The sequence below is a fragment of the Trichoplusia ni genome, chromosome 2 (genome assembly GCF_003590095.1).
Source record: "Trichoplusia ni isolate ovarian cell line Hi5 chromosome 2, tn1, whole genome shotgun sequence".
NCBI classification, from domain to species: domain Eukaryota; kingdom Metazoa; phylum Arthropoda; class Insecta; order Lepidoptera; family Noctuidae; genus Trichoplusia; species Trichoplusia ni.
In genome coordinates this window covers 10,405,320-10,428,361 of record NC_039479.1, presented here as the reverse complement: position 1 = coordinate 10,428,361, position 23,042 = coordinate 10,405,320, and the positions used below count along the sequence as shown (strand labels likewise).

The following is a 23,042-nucleotide window of genomic DNA, read 5'->3' as shown; positions in this document are numbered from 1 at the left end:
GTATTTTTAATAAGTTTTCATTTGCTGCGGTTTTTTTTATTCTGATTACATTTTTAAATAACTATGAACAATAAACAACTTTTTTCTCATTTTTACGGTATTTTTCTTACTCCAAATCCTACTGTACCATATGTGGTACGGCTATTTCCCAGACCCCTTTTATTTCAGGATTTTAATTTTTTAGGTTTTCCTAATATTTAGACCCCTATCAACCTATATACTAAGAAAAAAACAAACATTTTAGAAAAAATAGTTTCAGGACTAAATGGGTTAAGTATTCTGTGTATATTTAAACAAATCTATATTATTAAAAAAATGGGTTTGGGGTACCCTAGTAGTGGGAACCCTTTGAGTCACGAGTCCGACTCAATTAACCAATTTTTGTAATTGAAGGATATAACTACATATTTTTATTCCGACATTTTGATTTACAAAGGTCGTTGACACGAAAACACGAAAACGCATATAATTAATTACCTCTTTAAATAATTGACAGATTTAAAAACTTAAATTTATTAGTTTTAAAAATAAATAAAGCGAGCTATAATATATAATATAGACGTATTAAAATTGAAATCTTTTAATGTACACCGACGCAGTAAAGTTTTATTTTCATGACAGTTAATATTACCCTCACTCCTCAGTCAAGAGAAAACGTTAGTGAAGATAACTAATGACAGCTATCTGTTTTCTCGCAAATGATTCTACAAATTGCGAGCGAGGCAAGATGCTACACCGTTTAACTTTTATGTTAACTGTAGTTCACGTTTGTACAAGTTAATTTTGCTTTTAAACATTTCACATTTGGATTACTTAGTTAAATTAAATTTGGATGGTTTTAATAAGCAAATATAATATTTTCATTAACAATAACACATACAAGGCTTTAAATAAAAAACAATTATGCCAAAGTTGGTGCAATTATTTTGGTTCCAAGTGACAACTGTAACTCTTCAAATAAAAAAAAAAAACAATAAAATCGGTTCATCCAGTCCGAAGTTCTGAGAAACAGAAAATAACCAGGAGCATTGTTAAAACCAAAAGTGTAGGTGCCATTTTAAAACAAAAAAAAACTAAATATTAAACTTATATAATTAAATTACAATTTTATTTAAATAATTATTTTTAATTCTTGTATATGGAGCAGTTTCATCCATCTCCACAATGTATCTAATACAAACTGAAGCTAACTGACTGGTTATGTCACTTGCAGTAACTGAATTATTCGTTCCAGTGACCGACTACCAACCGTCCAGTATTGTTCAAACGCACTTTCTTTGTTCATAGATTAAAGATTTCATAATGCATTGTTGCAGATGGCACTTTCCATTTCAGTGCCACTCATTAAGTGTTACGTGCGTAATTGATAACCATACTTTCGCTTGTTATCTTTATATTTCTGCATTACACATGTGGCGATACTGGTCATTGTATAATTTACTTTGAAATATAATTAGTTGCATTTGTCTAGCTAGCTGTTAGGTTTTTTTTTATAGTTGTACTGAAATTTTTAATTTTCCAATTTCAGGTCGAAGGTGCGTCGAGAACAAGCCGAAGGCTGCCAGCACCAACAGCTGCAGATGGCAACAATGTACCCAGTTCTGGTCAAGAAACCGTGCAACCAACATTCAGGCCTAGAACGAGTAGGAGACGAGAGGAAACTACTACTGCGCCAAGAGAAGTAACGCGGACGAGGACGAGATACAGGCCAGAGGTTGCAACGACCACGGAACAACCACAAGCTTCAAGTGCTAAAAACGAACGATTCGATTCGAGAAGAACTCGGACGCGCAGTCAACCAATTAACAATGAACCTAACAAAGACGCTTCACTAACAAGAGAATCTTCAATTCGGAACAGGTCTAGAGGAGGTAGTAGACGACCTACTTCAGCTGCCACATCAACTCAGGCACCTGTAGAATTGACGTCTCCCATTATTGACGAAAGCAGAATTGAAGTTATAAATTCTAACTTAGATGACATTACAAAAATAACTAAAGAAGATACCGCTACAACACAATTTAGACGTAGAAGTTCTGTGGCTCCAAGTACTGAGAGCGTAGCACCGAGGAAATCACGCGGGCGAGTCAATAATAGAGCAAACGCAAGGTCTCTAGATCTCGCCGTGTCAGGCACGACTAACACTTTATCGATTGCCGACCCCACTACAGCTCGAACATCTGCTGACTTGAGAAATTCTAGGAAGTTAAGATATAAAACTCGGCCATCGGAAACAGATACAAATTTAACAGGTGAAGGACTCGTTACAGCTAACGAAGTCATTAAGTCTAGTCAGAATAAAGAGAGTATTACTAGTCAAGCAGAAACCCAAACTGCCGCTCCAACAGTTGTTGAAACTATTGTTCAACAGAGCACAGAACCGAACAAACCGAAAACAACGACTTTGAAAGTGACGAAGGTTGTAAGACGCCCTTTAGGAAGAGGAAAGTTAAACTTTAGGCCAACTGTTACATTGCCTAAAACTCCGGTGGAAGATGACATTTCTGAAGATGACAATTATCCTGAGAGTTTTAAGGCATTGATACAAGCCAAAAATGCGTCGGTACGTAAAGTTTTTTTTTTAAATCAGCTCTTATCATAATTATACCGTGCATTAACACTTAGCTAATAATATTTCCAGACACAGGCGAGCTCTCCAACCAGCGAGAGTTTGTCACTGAAAGCATCTCAAAAAGTTTACAAATCCTTCTCCTCGTCACCACAGTCAACACTTACTGGACCTGGCACAAACAAATACTCAAGGGTACTGTACTACATAAAACACCTTTTTGGGTTCAAAAAGGGAATCTTAACATAATTATTCAAACTTTATCATGTACTTTTACAATCAGTCTCATGTTAAAAACTGACAGTACAAAACATTTAAACAGCTTCATGTTTTTATAATTTATGAGAAAATGTAATAATTTATGTTAAAATAAAATAGTTAAATGTTATTTTAAATAAACGACTTCGTAATTTACAGCTACGCAACAAAGCGGCCGCAGAAAATTCAAAAAACGAAAAGGAAGATTCTGAGAGGAAAGCGTTCGAAACTACTGTTGCACCGGAAGCGTCGAAGCCTACTTCAGAATATAAACCGAGAGGCTCTTATGCCCCAAGAAGTAGGAAGTCTACCTTTACTTCGTCGTCAACGTCCAACAGTAACTCCCAAAGTACGGAGAAACCAATTTTCAAATATAGCAGGAAGTTCAAAGCGTCTACAACGGAATCTCCTAAATCGGAAGTAATTAAGAGTAAAACAGTTGATTCGAATAACGCGGTAAAAAAATCATTTGTGCGACCCGCAGTTTACTCAAGAAAATTTAAGGGTAAATCACTAAGCAGCACCGAAATGTCATCAACAGAAAGTGTAAAAAATGAAATATCTGAAAACATTCCTAAAAAAATGACTTTACCAAGAACTTCATATTATTCAAGACTGAGAAACAACGTTAAAAATGAAACAACTACAACAACAACTGAATCTGTAACCGAAGCAAGCAGTGAAACTCCTCCGAAGAAAACCGAGGAAACACTTGACACTCCTCTTGTGTACGCTTTACTAAACAATTCAGAAGAAGGAGAAGCGGTAAGGGTTGCTAAACAACCAGAAAATAATAACAACCAAATGTTTTTGATATCAGTCACAAGTACAGAATCTTTTGAAAAGACAAATAACGACGTACTTAATACGGCAGAAGAATCTGAAAATATGCCCGTTATTAACCTTACACCGACTATAACATCGAGACATGACACTGACAGATACAGATATCATGCTAATTACAAAGATCATAACGCAACGAATGATATCGAAAAGGAAAAGCCGTCCTCAACTGTATTCCCTCCTGTAAGAAATCTACAAACAAGAAAATATGGACGTAATCGTAAATCTAAAGATGGTTCAGAGACCGGTTCTGTAACGACTCCTAAACCTAGAGACAGAAGTATTAGGAAGTACAGTGAATCTTTCTCCAAGACGACCGAGGCCTCAACAAATGGGGTAAGTCATTTAAATATTTTCCTTCGGCCCACGAACGAAATCAATTCAGATTTTTCATTTCTATACAAATACTTTACAGATAACGCCTGAACCAGATAAATCTAAGAGTAGGTTCAGTTCTAAATACAGAGCTGCATATCTAGATAAACCATTTTACAAACCCACTGTACCTACCATTACATCATCAACTGTAAGTAACACGATACATATATTAACAAAACATCCATAACATGTTTTTCAAAATTTATTCCCCAAAAAAAAAATAGAACTAAACAAAATATTTTGTGACCCAAGAAATAGAAATAGAATCAAAGCCCCTTTATAAAATTGGCGTTAAGGTATCAAACATTCAAATATCATTTAATTATCACCCATGTATTCATCGCTGCACCTGAGATAATAAAATTCATTTTGTTTCGAAGGGTTATTTCTGATTGCTGTTAAAACTACGAAATCATTTTTGTTGCATACAATAAGCACCTATAAATTTTATACGATCAGAAGTAATTCTCAATAAATGCATTTAACTAATCAATCTATTTCATCAAAATAAATAAAGTGTATTACATTAACGACGAATTTCTCATTGCTAAAGGCTTGGCTGAAATTCTACGTCACTGACCACCTGTTGACAAAGTCTGTAGAAGAGCCTAATTGGTTCGAAGGGGACATATACACAACCGAGTCGATGTCAAGACTGAACGACACAACGCCATACTTTCATGAATCATCCATTGAACTGGTTAATGGAATCATATAGTTAACATACATCATTGTCACGATCATTACTCTCATTCACCCTTTTGTAAATGGATTTGATTTAGTTTTAAAGAGATAGAGTTAAGAGCATTTATAGTTTTTGATAAATTTTAGATTTTAATTTTAGTCAAATAGTCGTATTATATTTTTATATTTTAATCAAGTCTCTTTAGAACAAAATTTTACTTACATCTTTATAAGTTTGTGCGTTAAGAACAACTCATTGCACTTTTTATAAAAGCATTTACCTTGACGCAAAAACTTTTAACTAATGTACGTACATGTAGAAACGCATTCACTAACATACTATTAATATAAGATATTAAATATTGTAAACATGTTACATCTTGTTTTAATACATAACATCATCTATTGCTAACTTTCATTTCACACTAATTTCTATTTAAACCTAACTTTTATCTTAATACCAAGAAAAATAAAGAGGCTTTGGTCTTTGCACGAGTTTCTACTCGGGATTTCCATTTCATGCAACAATTCTGTTCAATCTTAAACGTTTCACACAACAAAAACTATTTTTCCATTTATATGGGTGAGATTACTTCCTTTTTCAGGTAGAGGGAGAAGAGATACAATTAGGGCCAGACATGAACGCTATTTCCTTTACTCAGACACGAAGGACACTGTCCTCAGCAGACTTGAAACTGTCCGAGAGTCTGGTTAAGCCTTCACATGTAATGAACGTTGAGGCATCACATCACTCGCCGTCAGTTACTATCTCAATATTTGATGCTCTTGCTGAAATACTCACGTCCACACCCAAACCACGAATTTCGTCAACAACTGAAGTAACGAAAATCCAAAACCTTAATACTGATGTTAAACAAATACTCAACGGCGTGAGTAGCAACATTAATGTAAATAGTGTCGGAGGCTTACCGAGTCTGGACACATTAATGTCGACCAACGCCGATGTAAGCACTACTACTAAATCTGTACAGCCCACTGTTCAGGCCACACCAAATGTGATTAACAGTATTTTGGTCGAGGGAACTGTTACACAGTCACTAAACACAGAGAACGGAAATGTTAATCCTGTGAATACACCGCAACCTCCCACTCCCACTCCCACTACTCCTGTTTCCGCAAGGAGACCATTTGCCATAAGAGTGTTATACTCCGATACAGAACCGCCTACAGACAAACCCACGACTGCATCTACACCAACTCAGGGATCGACTGACAGCCCGAAAATGGTATATAACACTGTGTCTGATCTTTTGTTGTCCAATAACAATTTAGTATCTTCTGAACTAACTAGCATGTTGTCAAATAACATTATAAATATTATAGAAAATATGGATGAGAATAGTAGATCGAAGTTAAAAAGTTTAGATATGGCGAAAGTTTTAAGGAGTTTAATCCCCCGAGCTTTAGATGGACTTGCGACTGTACTAGACAATGCTGATTCGATTCCAATCACAACACCTTACAGTTTGGAGGACATTAAGGATACTGAAAATATTGATATTGATGGTATAGAATCCAATAATGCTCTCCAAAGTGTAGACACAGCCAGTACTGTAAATATCACTGTAGATAATAGAATTGTACCCAATAGTGTTACACAATCCCCCACTACTGTAAATAGCCCTGTCACACAGGGGGCCACAACAAGCACAAGGTCTGTATCTAACAGCCAGGCGACGACAGTTGCTTCTATAACTACAGCCGCAGTTACTTCTGAACAATCTAGTTCTGCAGCTCAAAATACTTTGACAACCACTACAGCAATTCCTGCGTCGTCTGTCTCTGTAGATACAGACTCAGTAAATGTAGATAATGTAAGTGACAAACTTACTGATACTAACAAACTTGTTCCTTTACCTTTTCTTACAAACTTCCAAAGCGGAGATTTCACCACCAGCGATTCAGGTGAAGTAGATGACACCGCCACAACGCCAATTATAAAATCCTTATCCTTAGCATCCTCTTCAGTATCACCACCACGTGATAATGATGATATACAGGATCCTAGTCAGATATCACGATTACAATTATGGGTACTATCAAAAAAAGCTAGAGTACTGAAAATGATAGAAGACATTATCCGACAACACAATGACGAAATAGCTACGGCCCCACCATTGACTGATTTTGTTAGCCCATCTGGCAACATTAATTTATCAGAACGATTGACTAATATAATGAATACAATGATTTCCACGACTGAATCTGTGACGACCAATGACGTAGATTCCTCCTCTCCTATGCCATCCCAATCCTTTGTCATCAATCCTCTTTCCACCCTCAATTTAGAAACAACTACAAGTGGGACTCCACCTAGTCTCACCACAATGGCAGCATCCTCAGATATGGTAACAACTACTGTTCCATCTACAACTGTGTCAATTTCTTCTCGTTTCGGCTCTGAGGAAGCAACGGGTTCGTCTTCTGATGTTACTACCATAACCCCTGAAAATTATGTTACCATCAATGACATCACAAGTACCACACCTACACCCACTACAGATGGTGCACCAGATGAAGTGTTGAGTCGACTTCAAGATGGTACTGTCACAACAACAGATGCTACTACAGAGACAATGGAAACAACAACAGCTGCGGCTAACGCCGAGATGACAACACAGCTGGATGTCGAAACGACTACAGTCAACACAGACACAACAACAATCACTGACGCTTCAGACAACAACACTACACAAACAACTGTTAGTACTTTGAGCGTTGGAACACCCGCTATTCCGAAAAAAGATTACGTCATTTTCGGAATATTGCCTAACAATACAGTGGTACGTAAAAATCCTAACGAGGACATACTGGAAACATTAACAGAGACGAGCCCATACATTGTATACGGTGTACTACCAAATAACACAGTAATACGTAAGTTCCCGAATGGGACTAGAGTACCACGAGTCATGCAAAAAATTGACATACTACCAATCAGTCCATGGAGTCTAAGAAACCCATACAGCCCCATCCATAATAATCCGGCCATTGTCAGACCGCAGCCTAACCCCATCCGAGATTCCACTAATACTGTGACATCCACAGACACATCAAATAACGGAACGGAAAGATTAACCAACGACACTGTAAATAACCAACAAACGATGGTATTGACTTTATGTTATTTAGCTTGAACGTTACGCTTGGCGCTTTGTTTCTCACTAGCATCCGCAATGTCTCTGGAGCAGTCGGCGCATGCGGATCGGTCTTCGGGTCTCTGCATGCATGAAAAACTATAACTGCTTTTAATAACATCGCAAGGCGGTAACAATTTATTTCGTAATTGCAGATTACTCCAACGGCACTTAATATTAAAAGCAGTAACGGTATAACTACCACAATTATGCCAGAAAAAAGCACTGCCTCGCATGTATTGAATTTACGCACAACAACAATGCTACCTTCTATTGATGAGATTCTGCTTAATAGTATATCTTCGGCCGCTAAACAGGAGATGGTCATATCAGAAATGACGAGCTCTACTCGCGAACCAAGAATATTAACACTGGATATTGATCCGGAGGTATAATTATAATATATTATTTATATAGACATTTCCTTATCTATATATTCTCTTTTATAATACCTTGGTTACTAATATTCACTATTATTTATCACACGTTTTCATATTATGCAAACATAACACATGGACTTGGTATAAACTTTTCGTAGCGTGTTGTTTTTTTTTATTTTAAATTGGAACGGTAAGTGGTGATGGGTTTCACCTATAGTTAATAAATGCAATAATAGAAACAGCTAAACAAAAGAGCTTCTACAGATAAGATTGAGTTTAACATGAGTATAAAACGATTACAGACGAAGCAAATACGAACGGAAAAACCTGGAGAAGGTGACGGTGGAGCGGTATTTAAATTTATACCTATAGACGAGGTTATGGTACAACCACAAAACACGAATGTATTGCAACTGGCTTCTACAAAATCTCCTCCGTCTACAAACTCAATACAATCTGAAACTCAGTCGATGCAAACAGTGACCGAAATAAATATGCAGACACCACCAATACAAATACAAGAGACTACTGCAAACGTCGCAACAACGACTACTCAAGGAACAACGAGTGTTGGCCCTGAAACAACTGTGGTATCTTCGCTATTTACGAGTGCTCCAGTAACTGAATCAATTACTACAACTGAGGCAACAACACTACCACCTACAACGACTACAACGGCAGCGCCTACTACTACCACAACTGAGCCTACGACTACTATAACCACAACCACAACTACTACAACAACAACAACGCCGGCCCCGACGACAACAACTACGAGTACTACAACTACAACTCCGGCCCCCACCACTACTACGGCTCAGACCACAACGACACAGTTGCCAACAACAACGCAACCTACAACAACATTTCAACCTACAACCTTAAGTCTTCAGGAAGAGTTAAAGAGATATCAAGATGATGTGCAGTTACTGCAAACTCTACTTCAGGCCACGGGACGAAATCCTAAAACCTTGAATCTTAACCTGAATCCACTAGGGCTGGATGATTTTACAACAACTGTTAGACCAACAACTACAACCAGAGCAACAACTACTACAACCAGAGTACCAACAACTACTCGACCAGCAACTACCACTCCAACAAATGACCCAGCGAAACTGTTGCAAGCATTATTCACAAATCAAAACAACCCATCAACGTTATCTATTCCAAACCTTGGCGGCAACTTGAGAGTGACAACTCGACAGCAAGCCACTACTACATCTCGATCTATAGAAGAGGATATTAAACAGTTCGAAGCAGACACAAAATTGTTGCAAGCTCTTTTACAAGCTACAGGCCAAAACCCTGCCTCTCTAAACATACCCACATTAGATAGTCTAACAACCCTTAGAGTTCCTACTACAATACAAACTACTCCACCAACAACAACGCCAATAACAACCACAACGCCAACAACTACCACAAGACCAACAACAACACAAACAATTGAAGACGACCTCAAACAATTCCAAGAGGATACAAAATTATTGCAGGCTCTTTTACAGGCAACAGGTCAAAATCCAAACAATTTGAACATCCCAGTAATATCTGGTGTAACGTCCAACGTAAGAATCGCTTCGAACATTCAAACAACGTCGCTAGGGTCAAACCCAACAACACCCTTGAACGTTAGGCCTGTATATACGACTACTAACGGGCCAGTGTTTCAGACCTTCGCTCCTAGATCAGTTACTACTACTACGTTACAGCCTGTGACCGGGATTTCTACAACTTTCCAACCTTTCAACCGGGGAAGACAAACCACAACTGTTAGGAGTGCCCCAACAACACTGACTGGTCGTCGGGCGCCGTTCAATGGGTTTACATCCACCACAGAAATGCCAAGCTCTTCCACCTTCTCTGTTGAAGAAGATTTGGCTTTCTTGAACAATTTGGTAAGTAAAGTCTGTTTTAAATTGTTCAGTATAGAATATTGTATCAAAATTAAACGCTATTGATTTATGTACGTTTTATGGTTGGTTATCTAGTAGGTACTTTTCAATTTTTATTTCTTTTTGTACTATAGCTATTTATTGTAAGTCTTCTATTTCTATTTACAGAAAACTGTTCTAAAAACAAATCCTAACAACGAAGATCCTGAGGCAGCTCTCGCCAATCGTATCATAGCACTTGCTGTTGAAAAAAGCCTCAATGAGATACAAACCGGCACTAGTGAAACAGTCCGTACTGGGAAAAATATAGATGTCAGTGGAAACAACTTGATACTATCTACAAATAGACCTGTGACTACAACAACAACACCTACAACCACAACCACTACAACAACTACAACCACACCAAGACCAACCACCACACAGCGACCAACAACAACTGTCAATGGACCATCCATAGAAGATGATATCCGACAGTTCCAAGAAGATACTAAGCTACTCCAAGCTTTACTTAAAGCTACAGGACAAGATCCATCCAAACTCAATATACCCACACTACCCAACCTGAATGTGAGTCCCAATCTACCAAATGGTGCTAACGATGACTTGAACCTTCTCTCAAATCTGCTAGCTTCACCATCGCCGCTGAACGAACCTTTTGATTCGCTTACTCCGAAACCTCCCGCTAACAGTAATGTTAAGGGATCTAAAAGCAGTGTACCGACAACAGCTTTGCCGTATGGCGCAAAGATAGCTGTTAAGGATGACTTAAAAAGTGAACAAGATGATGAAAAGTTGTTACAAACTTTGATCAAATTACAGGGCGCACAGGAGACTACGACGCAAAAGAGCAAACTTACTATAACAGGTAAGGAAAATATTATCATGATATTAAAATTAAAAAAATAATGTTGAAAATTATATGGTAGGTGCTACATATTTCTTTGGATCGACATTTCCAGGACAATCGTCAGATGAGGCCTTGAAAAATCTAATTCAACAAACACAGCCAACCGGCGGCATGGTCTCTGAGGCCACGCGAGCGCCTATGTCTTTAAGCACCGAGTATGGGAAGAGCAACGACGCGTTGCTGGCTGCTTTGTTGAAGGAGCAAGGCTTCGGTCCAACTACGGCAAGTTCCTTGGATGAACAACTTCGACTCGCTGTTAGTCTAACTTTTCTTACATCTTAATACATCGAAAGAAATACATAATAATTTCTTTCAACCCCATTATTCATTATCAAATTTAACTTTAACTTCACTCATGCAATCAAACCGTAACTTCACTTCGCTTTTTGCACCATTATCTCGTATCTGTCATCTGTCTCTTCATTTTATATCATTTGCTACAATATAATATTTGTATGTATGTATTTATTAGGAACTCTAGAATTAACTATAACCTTTAGGCTTTACTGAACCAAGTGGTAGTGACGCCGAAGGCGAGGCGGACGACGACGCCTCCGCCGCCGCCACCGCCGGCGCCGCGCAGGCCCATCCTGGACGGGCTGGCGTGGCTGTGGCAGCAGTGGCGGGAGACGGCGCCGGGCCCGGGCGGGGCGCCGCGCCCCAGCCGGCGGCCCGAGCCCGCGCCCGCCGCGCGCCCCGCGCCCTCCGTCGCCTCCTCAACTAGCAATAGGGTCAACTGGTTTGGCTCTGGGCCTTTCGTCGGCAACGCTGATGATAGACCAACAAATCGAGTGGGTTTCGCATCGTTATTACTCAAACTATGTGATTGGGGGTGAGGTGTTGGGAACAGACTTTAGATTAAATAATAGCAGATTTTTATATTGAAATTCTTATTTTTTATTGAGATTTTATTTTTACTTGTTCCTATTTAATCTAAGTCTGGGGTTGTATAGTTACATGTATAGTTATGGATCGGGAGGGATGTACATAGTGAGAAATGATTTAAGGTTATGATATATTTTTGTAGATTTCAATTTGTACTTTTGTGTGTTTACTTAGTTAAATTATTTATTAAACATTGGCTTCATTGGCTTGTACATACAACATTGTGCCGTAGAGCAGCGCGTTTTATTGTAAAATAAATGTTTTTAATTTATGTGTTTGTGTTAATCTGTGTATAAGTGTTAATACCAACCCTTTTCACAATTCATCCCATTTCTACACCCGTTGTATATAACATGATCGTCACAAGGATTAACCAGACTTCACTTCTACTAAAACTGGATAATTCATTGCGATTTACGGTGTAATTGAGGTCTGGTTGATCGAATAATTCCTTATCCCGTGTTGTTATTTGTCGAGTAGATAACTAATTGCACTCAATATCCAAGGAATTTTGCTAACATCCACTGTATTGATAATACCAACTGTACCATTTGTAATTATAATCCCAATATTTGTATAGAAACCGTGTTGTCTTGAATAACTAAAGTTTCCTCTAATGTGTTAATACATATATTAAAAGTGTCATGTAAATAAGTGTTCGTGCAGTGTAATTATTCTTTGGTGAGTACAAAAAATAAAAATTGGCTTTGGAATTTGATAACATGAAATTAAAATTTCTAAATTGCAATAATTTCAATAATTCTGCTAGAACGCTTGCCTATTAAAAGTACTGATGATTTAATCTTACTAAGAAACTGAAGAACACTTTACCTTACTTTGTAAATTTGTAAACTATGAATATTATACTTTGTGAATTAATTTGAGTATTTTTAACATTGTATTTTCTGGGGCCTGCCACAACTTAAGTTGTATTATTGCAGTTTTTAAAGAGAGACAACGTCCGTTATCTCGTTTTCTCAACTGCAATAATATTTACTTTTAAAAATGGCGGTATCCCCTCAGTTTGAATTGACTAACATATTACATCTTCCCAATTTTTTGTGACCTCTGTATATATGTACTATATCTGTGTATTTACTTGTCTATATTGCATATTTCTGGTTTTTGTCTCTGTATCTTTGTGTTAACACTTCCATCTGGGTGAATTTCCCGGACCCAAAAATTGCGTGGCATCGATGAAATCGGTACTAAAAAGCATTGTTATAATGTTCTAACATTTTTTTTTAGGTAGATGACATAAAAATCTACCTGTAGCACTAAATATTTTATTAATATAATTAATAGGTTTTCCAAAAAAAAAAGTTAAACCACATAATCTTTCATCGCCGTGTTTGTCCACGACTCACCTTGATGTATTAAAGTCATCATTGATCAAAAATGTATCGTTATTTATATTAAAACTTAGTTTTATTTGGTTCGTGAATAGTTAGAGTATTGACTCGGAATACATTTATTCAAATATTTACACAATACAACGTATGGTTAATAAAAAACCATTTGTCCCAGAACTACCTTTCATCGCCATGTCCTAAACATATTTGAGAATATTGCATATTCTAACGTTTTGCGTCGCTCCCGTTTTGCGTTAAACGTTGCATATAAGTAACGTCGAAAGGCTAGACAAGGAACGACGTGTGTGCGTGCCTGCGTTTTCGAGCTATAATTAAAAGTATTCAATTTTTTTGGTACTGGACATTTTTTCTTTCATCGCCGTGGATAGGTCTAACTTCTATTTCAATAAGTTTTTAATCTCGATTGAGCATTCAATACAATGCCATTTATATTTAGCTTATTTGTAAAGTGTTCATTACTGTGAATTATTACCAGTTTTTTAGTAAATTGAATTATACCCCTTGATTTTCATCGCCGTGCTCTCATTTCCGTGGTTTCCGTGGACAAAATTTGCTATGGCAATGAAAAAAAATACACGGGAATGAAAAAAATATCATCGCCGTGCCTTGTAAAATAGTTTCCTTTCATTGCCGTGGCCACGTGTTTCATTTCCGTGACTTATGTTTGTTTCGCCACTAGACAGGAATGTATCTATTTATAGTTATATTATAAAAATAATATCATGTGTGACTGGATTTTTACACATTATATTCTATTATTATTGCGTATAAATTAATAGTATTTATTTTTGTTTCAATGATTAACTTTATCATTTAAATATTTTTGTACACTATAATAACATTTCATTGCCATGGACGCCTGTTTCATTGCCGTGCATGCATGTTTCATCGCCGTGGCACGGAATTTTCAATCTTGTATATCTCGTTAGTTTTTTAAGCTATCTGCTAGATATTAAGCAAAACTGCATATCTGATCGAAAACTTGAGAAAACACTATTTTTTATTGTTCTAAAGTTGAAGAATAAAAAATCCACGGAAATGAAGATTTTTTTGGACCTGTTGAAATTCACCCATCTACCCTTCACTTCACTTGCACAGATCGCACAGTTCAATGCACAATTTGGTATTTGTTCACGTCATGTAAGTTTGTACAAGGATTTTGTGGAATCTCTCTGACTCTTTTAACTCTAAAGATATTGAAATCAAAGCATATAGCTGAGAAAGTAAAGCTGCCATTTATACGTGAATTTGCAAGAGCATGGAGGTTATAAGCATGAGAATGCGAGTCTCATTTAAAAGATAGAAATAAGTATTTTCTTTTCATTTTCAAATGGCCGGAAATCTTAAATTTAAATTTTATAGAAATGAAAAACTATGATTACCCCGAAATCCTTGTACAAAATGACTCCAAACAGCTCACTGCCTTCGCAACCATATCCATTAATCCTCTTAGTCAGACATCTAACAGCGTTGACTGACATAGATACCGCTGGAGCCACCGAGGGCCGTGGCCTCCGAGCAGTCCCCAGGGAGAGGGCAGCTTGTGTCCGCGGCTATTAACGTCACGAGAGCATTCTCACAGTTCTTAGGAGCTGCGATACAGGTAACTCTACATTATTATGCTCTGATCAAATTATCTTATTCTTATTTCGGGTAAAAGTTACTTTTAGGTTGCTCAGAGAATTTCTGGGACGGACTACCATAATTATTACCTTTTTAAGGAGTTTTGCAGCAGTGAAGATTTTCTTTACCAAGAGCAATAGTTTTGTTTTGAAAGATGGTAGGCTCTCAGTTCGATTGTTAAATAATTGTTGTCTGTTTTAGTTTCCTTTTGTACTATGTAATGTTTGTTTTGTTTTTAGCTTGAATTATTTTTCAGATTTGAATGTTTTTGTTAATGTGTCGTAAGTTTTGGATAACTAACTTCGTGATAACATTTTATTAATTTGTCATTATTGTAACCATTTAAAACATAACTAAATATAACATCATGAAATTAAACATTAATATTTTATTTTAAACTATGAAATTACTTGCATACCTACCTTATTGATGTTTTTTTTTAAATACCGAAATCTCAAAAAAATATAATTAATAATTCTTTGTTAAATTATGAATGGAATCTCATCTATTTTTTGTCCTTTTTAGAAGTTCAACAAGGCTCGCAGAAAAATATTGATCAATCCTTATCAAATTCCAGGGTGCTGCCCAAACGGTCCAGAGTGTAATCCGGGCCGGACAGCGAGCCGCAAGCGACGCCTACGTCAACGGATCCGGCGGTTCCGGGTAAACCGGACAACCGAACCTCTGTTCATAGGACTCCAAGAGTTGGACTCGAAACTTTTACGAAAGTGTCATAGTACGCACTATGTGTTGCAAGTGCTCAAATGTAAATAGTCGGTGATAAAGTGTAAGTTTTCATTACGTCGATTTTGGAAATGTCTTTAAAAAAGTTCGGTTATATCCTCGCAATGGATCAAAACATGTTGGGTAACTAACTGGCATAAATGCTTTCGTGTTTTTATAAAAAAGAAAAATAAATTGATTTTGCGAAAAATGTTGAGCATCTATGACATTAGTTACCCCTCCCATGTTTTCGTAGAACTAAATTCCTTAAACAGTTCCTAAGCAGAGGTGTCAAACATTTTCGATCGACGTAACTGAATAGGAAACTAAATGACTTTTGTAATATATTTTGTAAATTTAAATGAGCGTCATCTTAGGTTGAAAACCTAATCGTCTGATCTAGACTTAGGTAAACAATGTGATGTTAGCACTACCTTAGTCTGTATTATTTAAAAATATTATTATTCATTTCTGACTATTTTTGTTTTTAAGAAACTAAAAATATACAACTATTGTATTTTGTTTCTATGAGATGATTTACGCTTTTATAGAGAAAATTCTCGGTAAATTGGTTCGCTTAGCATTTATATGGGTTAAAATTGGTAGCTTTCTTTTATTTAAACATTCAATTATAATAATCGGTGATCATTTGTATTAAGCATAAAAACTCATTGAACTACAATCTTTAAAAAAGTACTTACCCTACAAATTCAGAATAATTTAATGCTTGCTGAAAAAGTCGGAAACGTCAGTTAATTTGGAAATGATTCTGATGTCATTTCTACGAGTGTCTTGATTTAGATATTAATAAAAATAATTCGATTAGTTATTTTATCATTATAATTCGACGATGTAACTCTAGTTGTAAGTATCTTTGTAATTTTAAGCCTAATTGTGCATTTACATCGAAGTTACGGTTTGTAAAGCAACTTAAAGACTCAAAACACAAAGATTATTTTTGTTTAAATCAAATATTCTATTATTCCACAATGCCAATATTCAATCAACAAATTCTGCGTCTTTCAAGTTTTTTTTTTAAGATAAACTAAAAATATTAATGATAAAAATATAACCCCTACCTCAGAAATGCTAAAAAGGTGAAAAACCGTCACGTTTTTTTTTAAACAGTTTGCTTTTTTGTTTTTTTGTAAAGTTTTCTAAACAAAAAGTAACTTTGATGTGGACGCACCTTTACATGTGCCATTAGCACGTGCTTGATGTACTCGCTTCTACGTTCTTCAGCTTTTATTTATTTATTTAAGACAAACTTCAATTATCTGAATTTCCAGTCTGGTTCTTTATAATATTTGAAAACGCTTAAATTATAAAAAATGGTAACCATTTATGATAAAGTAATTAAAAAAATCACACCGGTCAAATTGAGGAACTATTATTTATCATTTGATCTACGTACATACAGTGAGATAATATAAACAACAAAGTAATAATTGCTAGGGATTTGAAGAACCTGACTTATCTAACTAGAAATATCATGATTTGCGAAAGCCAAGCCGTTCAGCTTAACACTGCCTTTAGATGTAAATAATAATAATTAAGGATCGGGTATCTTAGTCTTAAAACAACCGATTTTCACAATTAGGTAGTATATTTGGAAAGAAAATCCAATTTACAATTTCCACCATGATTCCATTCAAACCTTTAGTTTTCTGATTGAAAGGAAACAGAAAAAAATGATGATTTTTATTAGAATACTTCATAAAATTATAAACGATACAAAAAATAGAAATCTATGACAAAATCTTCAATGAAAATCATCAATGATCAAAATTCAAACACTGCCAATTGCTTTACATACTTAAAAAAATTAATTAATAACATTAAACTTTATTTTTCTACAAAAAAAATCTATTCCTAATTGAAATAAATAAAATAGCGAAAATGTATTTCAACTGCGTTTGCTTAACGCTTATTTAATAAAGACTTGCCTTTAATATGGGCTTTATATTTTAATGTATTGTACTTATATTATGTATTATAATATCTTCGGGAGAATAATAGGACAATAAATTATTTTGTACATTTTATTTATGTTGTTTCTTTTACCCTTATAAATCTCCGACACATAAAGAGAGGTTTTTCAATAACATGTGTCTGTCACTTTGTACCTTTTCAATTCAACTCGATACCCCTTAGTAAGACTGGTTGTAAGATTTTCTAGCTTCAGACTGCCTGTAATAACTGTCAAAGATGTGTCAAACTGTCAATAACAGCTGGGGCCCAAAAATTAACATGCATCCCGAAACACTGAGGAACTCATTATGACATAGATGTTAACCCATTTGTGGACCGGCCGTGTCAAGCGTAGCTTAACCTGTAGTCTATCAAATTGTGCAGTTATAACTTAGCCACGAGCTCCTCAATTGCGTTAAAAAACTAAAGACAAAAATTGTTAGCAAGTGTACTTTCGACCATTTAAACTCAAAGCTTTTCATCAGGCGTTATCATTATCCAAGCTGAATAGACAATAGTATTAGTATTAGACTTTATTCATCGGCAAGATTGATATAAAACAATTCGTTTTTGATGGATCTTGATGATTGTTTGCGGTTTGACATCAAAATGAAAAGTGCACATTGACCATTTTTCTGTAATGAAATTTTATTTTATGTCTTTCTTTCGTAGAACTTAGTAGGTACCTATAGGAGAAATGTCGAGATAGCTAATTAGCTAGATGGAACAAGTAATTATAGCTATATTAATTGCTTGTATCGTTAGCTATACCTATTACAAACCAACAAGCTTGAAATTTAGACGTCAGTCCACATTTAGTAAATAAAATGTTTCGTTTTTTTTTTTATAAAATGTAAAACAAAGTTCGAAACAAATGACTACCAGTCTGCCACGTAATTTAAGCAATATTATTTAAGACACAAATCTATAAATAAATAATCTAATCAAATTTAATCATGTATCAGTTGTCGCAAACAACAGAAACTCGTTTTGGTATATTATCTTATATTTTTTATGTCGGGCCTTGAATTGTGTGACAGAATACGAGATTACGAGCTTTTTGTGACCACCTGGCGGTACACAGTAGTCCACAGATATTGTAACGCTTTGTTATCATATTCGCCTTTATTTTTTAGGTGATAAGATTTGTTTCTATTTATTCCTTTTTAGCAGTGATTGGGTGTCTATTGTGCAGGCTATAATTAGATCAAGTTGACAGGCGAGACATACGGCGTAGGTTTGGGCGCGGTCGCGAGTGGGCTGAATGCAAATATAACTAGAATTTGACTGCACGAGTGGAGTGTTATAATTTAGCTTGATTTATACTAAGGTACTATATATGCAGCCTTTTGGACACCGTTCCTGTTTTACAACCCAGCATTTGAAAGGCTATTAAATAAAATCCTTTCGTAAATTTAAGTTGATCAAAGCAAATAATAGCTTTAAAATTCTACTATTTTTAGACAAACGTTAGCAAAATGGGTCACATGAGTAGTCACCTGCCATATTATGATATGTGTACAAGTGTTTGATCTGACTTTTGTCAGTAGATAGACCGTACCAAGGATGCTGCTTCAGGCACACTTGCCGGGATGAGCACAACCCAGAGAGACGGAGTACTGGTTGAAATTAGCACGGGAGTAGTGAGTTGTGGAATCATTGGAAATAGGCCAAGAAAGTGATATGGCATATACATAATGAGCTAAGGCATAGATGTTCACTCCTACGAAACAAGGACACGCACTTAAGTCTCCGTTGATAAGTTGAAGCTTTCCGGAAGGATAAAATGGAACCCTTGCCATATGCTTTGCTTGCTGTCCGCCCGTCATCAAGCTGTACCTCATGGACATAGACAGTAGAGACAGTTTCAATTTGCCCAGATCATGTATTTCTGTTGCCACTATAACAAGAACATCCTTTTTTAATTGTTAATTTGGCTATTTGTTTGGAACCTCCATTGTCGCGAGTCCGACTTGCAATCGACAGAGTTTTACTATTCCAGGAAAAATATCCAAGTCTGTAATTTTTTTTATAATTCTAGTACTAGTTAGAGGTATCTTAATAAATGTGTTCGTGTCCTTTGATCGCTGACTGATACAGATGACGACCTTGCGGACGCTGGAGGATGTAGTTTTAGAATAGAAGGGAATCTCCTAGAACTGTGGTCGTATAGTCAACGTAGTATAACAGTTATCAGAATTTATTACCATCCTATTTATATACATGAAAATCTTTGTAACAAAAACCGGCTAAGTGCGGTGTGATCTGTACATACATACAGGCAAAAGGACCAAATGGTTGGATAAACAATTAAATTTGTGGGCCTCAGTTTTTTAGCGGTAGTTAATTTCGATCTGCATTTTTAGTATTTGGTCATAGGTATAGCGGCAGCAGAAATACGCCATGCAAGTGAATTTCGTGGGCAAATCTGGTTACTTTACATCGAAGATGAAAAGCGAACGAACAAGAAAAACAAGCTGATGATGAAAGCAATTGATGAAATTTTCATGAGACTAAATGACAGATTTTTAAGTAAAATTAAAAAAAAAACAACAAAATCTGTTCATCCAGTCCAACGTTCTGAAGTAGCAGACAAAAAAAACAAATAAAGACGAATTGAAAACCTTATTAATAGAAACCTCTGTCTGAAGTTAGTTGTTTTTACAAAGAGTAAAAAACGACTTCTAATTTGTAGCAAGTAGTACCTTGTGCTAAGTCAACAGTGTAGTTTAAAATCTCACAGATGTGGGTCCCAGCTGGTCAGCAACAATGTAGGATAGACATCCACCATTATTGCCGACTCATTCCTAGACGTCATTATAAGTCATGTAATTCCCTTCTAATTATATCCACCCTATTCCCGTGAGACCACGCTATTAAGTCATTACGTCATGACGGCTAGACCAAGTATTTTTTAAATAAAGTAATATCTGGACATAAAAGTGGACACATGATTTTAAAAAGTTCCTATATTCCTATTCTCATTTGAAACGTAACCACAAGCACGTACGTCACACAAAAACGAGTATTTCTATTGTAACGTTTCGTGCAGAAAATGTTGATCTATATTAACCTATGGGTGCAAATATTATCCACACATTTGTGACGGTGGGTATAGCATAAACTGTCGGCCCATTTTGTAAATGATTTTACTAAAACAAAGTCACATGTTTTAGACTGTATAATTATCCCCGAGGTAGTGAGTACGTGTTAAATACTTCGTTATGAAATATTATAAAATATAAAATATAAATATTTATCACATTTCTAGTTTTCTGTGTGTGATAGTCAAGGAAATATCCTAACCTTATTCTGTAAGCAGTGATTAAACACCTTTAACAACCGTATCACTTAAACCTCAGAACGCAGAATTAAAAATAATTCCATGATTACTCGACTAAGTTTTTGAAATCGGAAGTTATAACTCTAGAGTGCCCTGGGGGCATTCTCGAACAGAAAATTACCCCGAATGATCTCGTCCAGACTTGTGATTTATTTACCCCATTACCGCGCCTCTGGTGACATTAGTCGAAATGGGGCAACAGTAGCAACATAGTCTCCGACTGAATGCTAACAAAGAGTTTGGAAAATCAACCTTATTGCTATGAAAATACAGATCCTGCTGTTAGTGTGGAATGGGTTTTCACTGACTAAGGGTCCAAGCACTTTCTAAGTTGATGAATCTTTTTTGTCTCTTTATTTATTGCAATTAAAAATGAAGAAAGCGTTAGGTTAGTGTGTTGTAGATGTTTTTGGAGCTTCTAATTTGAATATTTTATCAGATTTGAGTGTATCAAGTAAATATTGACCCTTCAAATTTTGGTTTCATTAGCAACAGCATCAACTGTAATATAACCCGTACTACCATTTTTATCAATCAATCATATTTATTTTGCATGTTTTGATACATAGGTAAAGATACAGCTATGTATGTTTATATAGAGTATCACTAGGCTCCAAATACCAGGCATGCAAAAAATATACAGTTATAAAAATATGCTATGTTTAAAACTTGATATAAAATCTTTTATGATCAAATTAAGTATAAGCCGAAAAATTATTGCAGATCCAATTTATATTACACTTAAAAAAAAAGTCTAAAATGAGAAAGCTCAACATGGATTATTAATGATCATGATCAGCGATTTCACATTGCTTTATGTTTTAATTAAATCTGTCTTCTCATTATTCGATATTGATACTTGTTCCTATCACTTACATGCACATGTCGAAATGAAACAATGGCTGATTCTTTTTCAACCGACTCTTCAAAAATGAGGAGGTTTTCAATTCGTCTGTAGATATTTGTTCTTTTATAGGTTTGTTACCTGGTTTATTTATATATTTTAATTAAGTTTAGTTTAATTCTTCTTTTCATGTAACATGAGATAGCTGTCATTTGGTACCGTAAAGTTTCATCTACTTTAGCTCAGTATTTTTGGTTTTTGACTAAGCATCTTAATAGTATTGCGAACTAAATATATTTTACGTCCAAGCAAAGAACCTGATACTTCCTTTTAAATTAAAACTGGCGTAGTTATATAAAAGCAAGATGAAGGGCTAGAAGCTGTAGAGAGTTTCTCCGCAACTACTGCTACAATATTATTTACTATACTTAACTAAAATATAATATAAAGAGCATTAATTCTTTTCAAGATCATATAAAGTATACGTAGATACTTCTTATTCAACGTCGATTCAGTTTTTTTTGCCACAACATGCTATTATCATTCAATGATGCACAGTAAATTATACGTTATATTAGAAAAATGTCCCTGGAAAGGGACAAATGGAAAAAAGAGAGAACTCCACTCTGTTCGGCAGCGCGACAAAATTGGCTTATTATATTAATAATCGAATAATTACACCAACTATTTATGTACGAACATGATTTCAAAACAAACAATCTTTTAGTCCAACGCAATACACGCGTGTAAACTTCGAAACAAAAAAAATACAATTGTTCGTACTCTACACGTGTACAACCTTATAATAAAAACAAAACGAAATATCATGAACGCCGCAAGGTCGGTTTATAGAGGAAAATTCACTGTGATTAATTTATAAGTTGGTGCCATTTAAAAAGTTAGGTATACGTAAAAGTTGTCAGACACGTTCCGTCAGACAGCCGTTTAAGACTTTATGTACTCATAAGTTTGGCTCTGGTTTTGATAATCAGTGAGCAAGCCAGCTACATATTGTAATGAGTGTATATTTAGTTGTAGTTTTAGTACTTTATAGTGCTTAAACTGATAATTCAAAACAAACAAAAAATGTCGAAATGGTTATCAAATATATCTATCTATCATAAATATCTTTGTATATTATTGATAGATAGATATATTTTAGATTTATATTACGGTTTTCAATTTATTTATTTTTCATTTTTTCC

The 23,042-nt window shown here is 35.5% G+C and overlaps 1 protein-coding gene across 1 annotated transcript in view; it reads left to right on the top strand.

Annotated features, from left to right (window-relative positions):
* LOC113507021 (mucin-2-like) overlaps nucleotides 1-17,022 on the top strand; it is an 87,826-nt gene extending 70,804 nt beyond the window's left edge. Inside the window, exons 2-13 of the mRNA XM_026889880.1 lie at nucleotides 1,529-2,563; nucleotides 2,642-2,764; nucleotides 2,987-4,006; nucleotides 4,086-4,196; nucleotides 5,338-7,536; nucleotides 8,046-8,279; nucleotides 8,573-10,168; nucleotides 10,334-11,033; nucleotides 11,128-11,330; nucleotides 11,576-11,866; nucleotides 14,817-14,936; nucleotides 15,534-17,022. Coding sequence (XP_026745681.1) covers nucleotides 1,529-2,563; nucleotides 2,642-2,764; nucleotides 2,987-4,006; nucleotides 4,086-4,196; nucleotides 5,338-7,536; nucleotides 8,046-8,279; nucleotides 8,573-10,168; nucleotides 10,334-11,033; nucleotides 11,128-11,330; nucleotides 11,576-11,866; nucleotides 14,817-14,936; nucleotides 15,534-15,623 — 7,722 coding nt within the window. The 3' untranslated portion in view covers nucleotides 15,624-17,022. The remainder of the gene's footprint in view (nucleotides 1-1,528; nucleotides 2,564-2,641; nucleotides 2,765-2,986; nucleotides 4,007-4,085; nucleotides 4,197-5,337; nucleotides 7,537-8,045; nucleotides 8,280-8,572; nucleotides 10,169-10,333; nucleotides 11,034-11,127; nucleotides 11,331-11,575; nucleotides 11,867-14,816; nucleotides 14,937-15,533) is intronic.
* The last annotated feature ends 6,020 nt before the right edge of the window (nucleotides 17,023-23,042 follow it).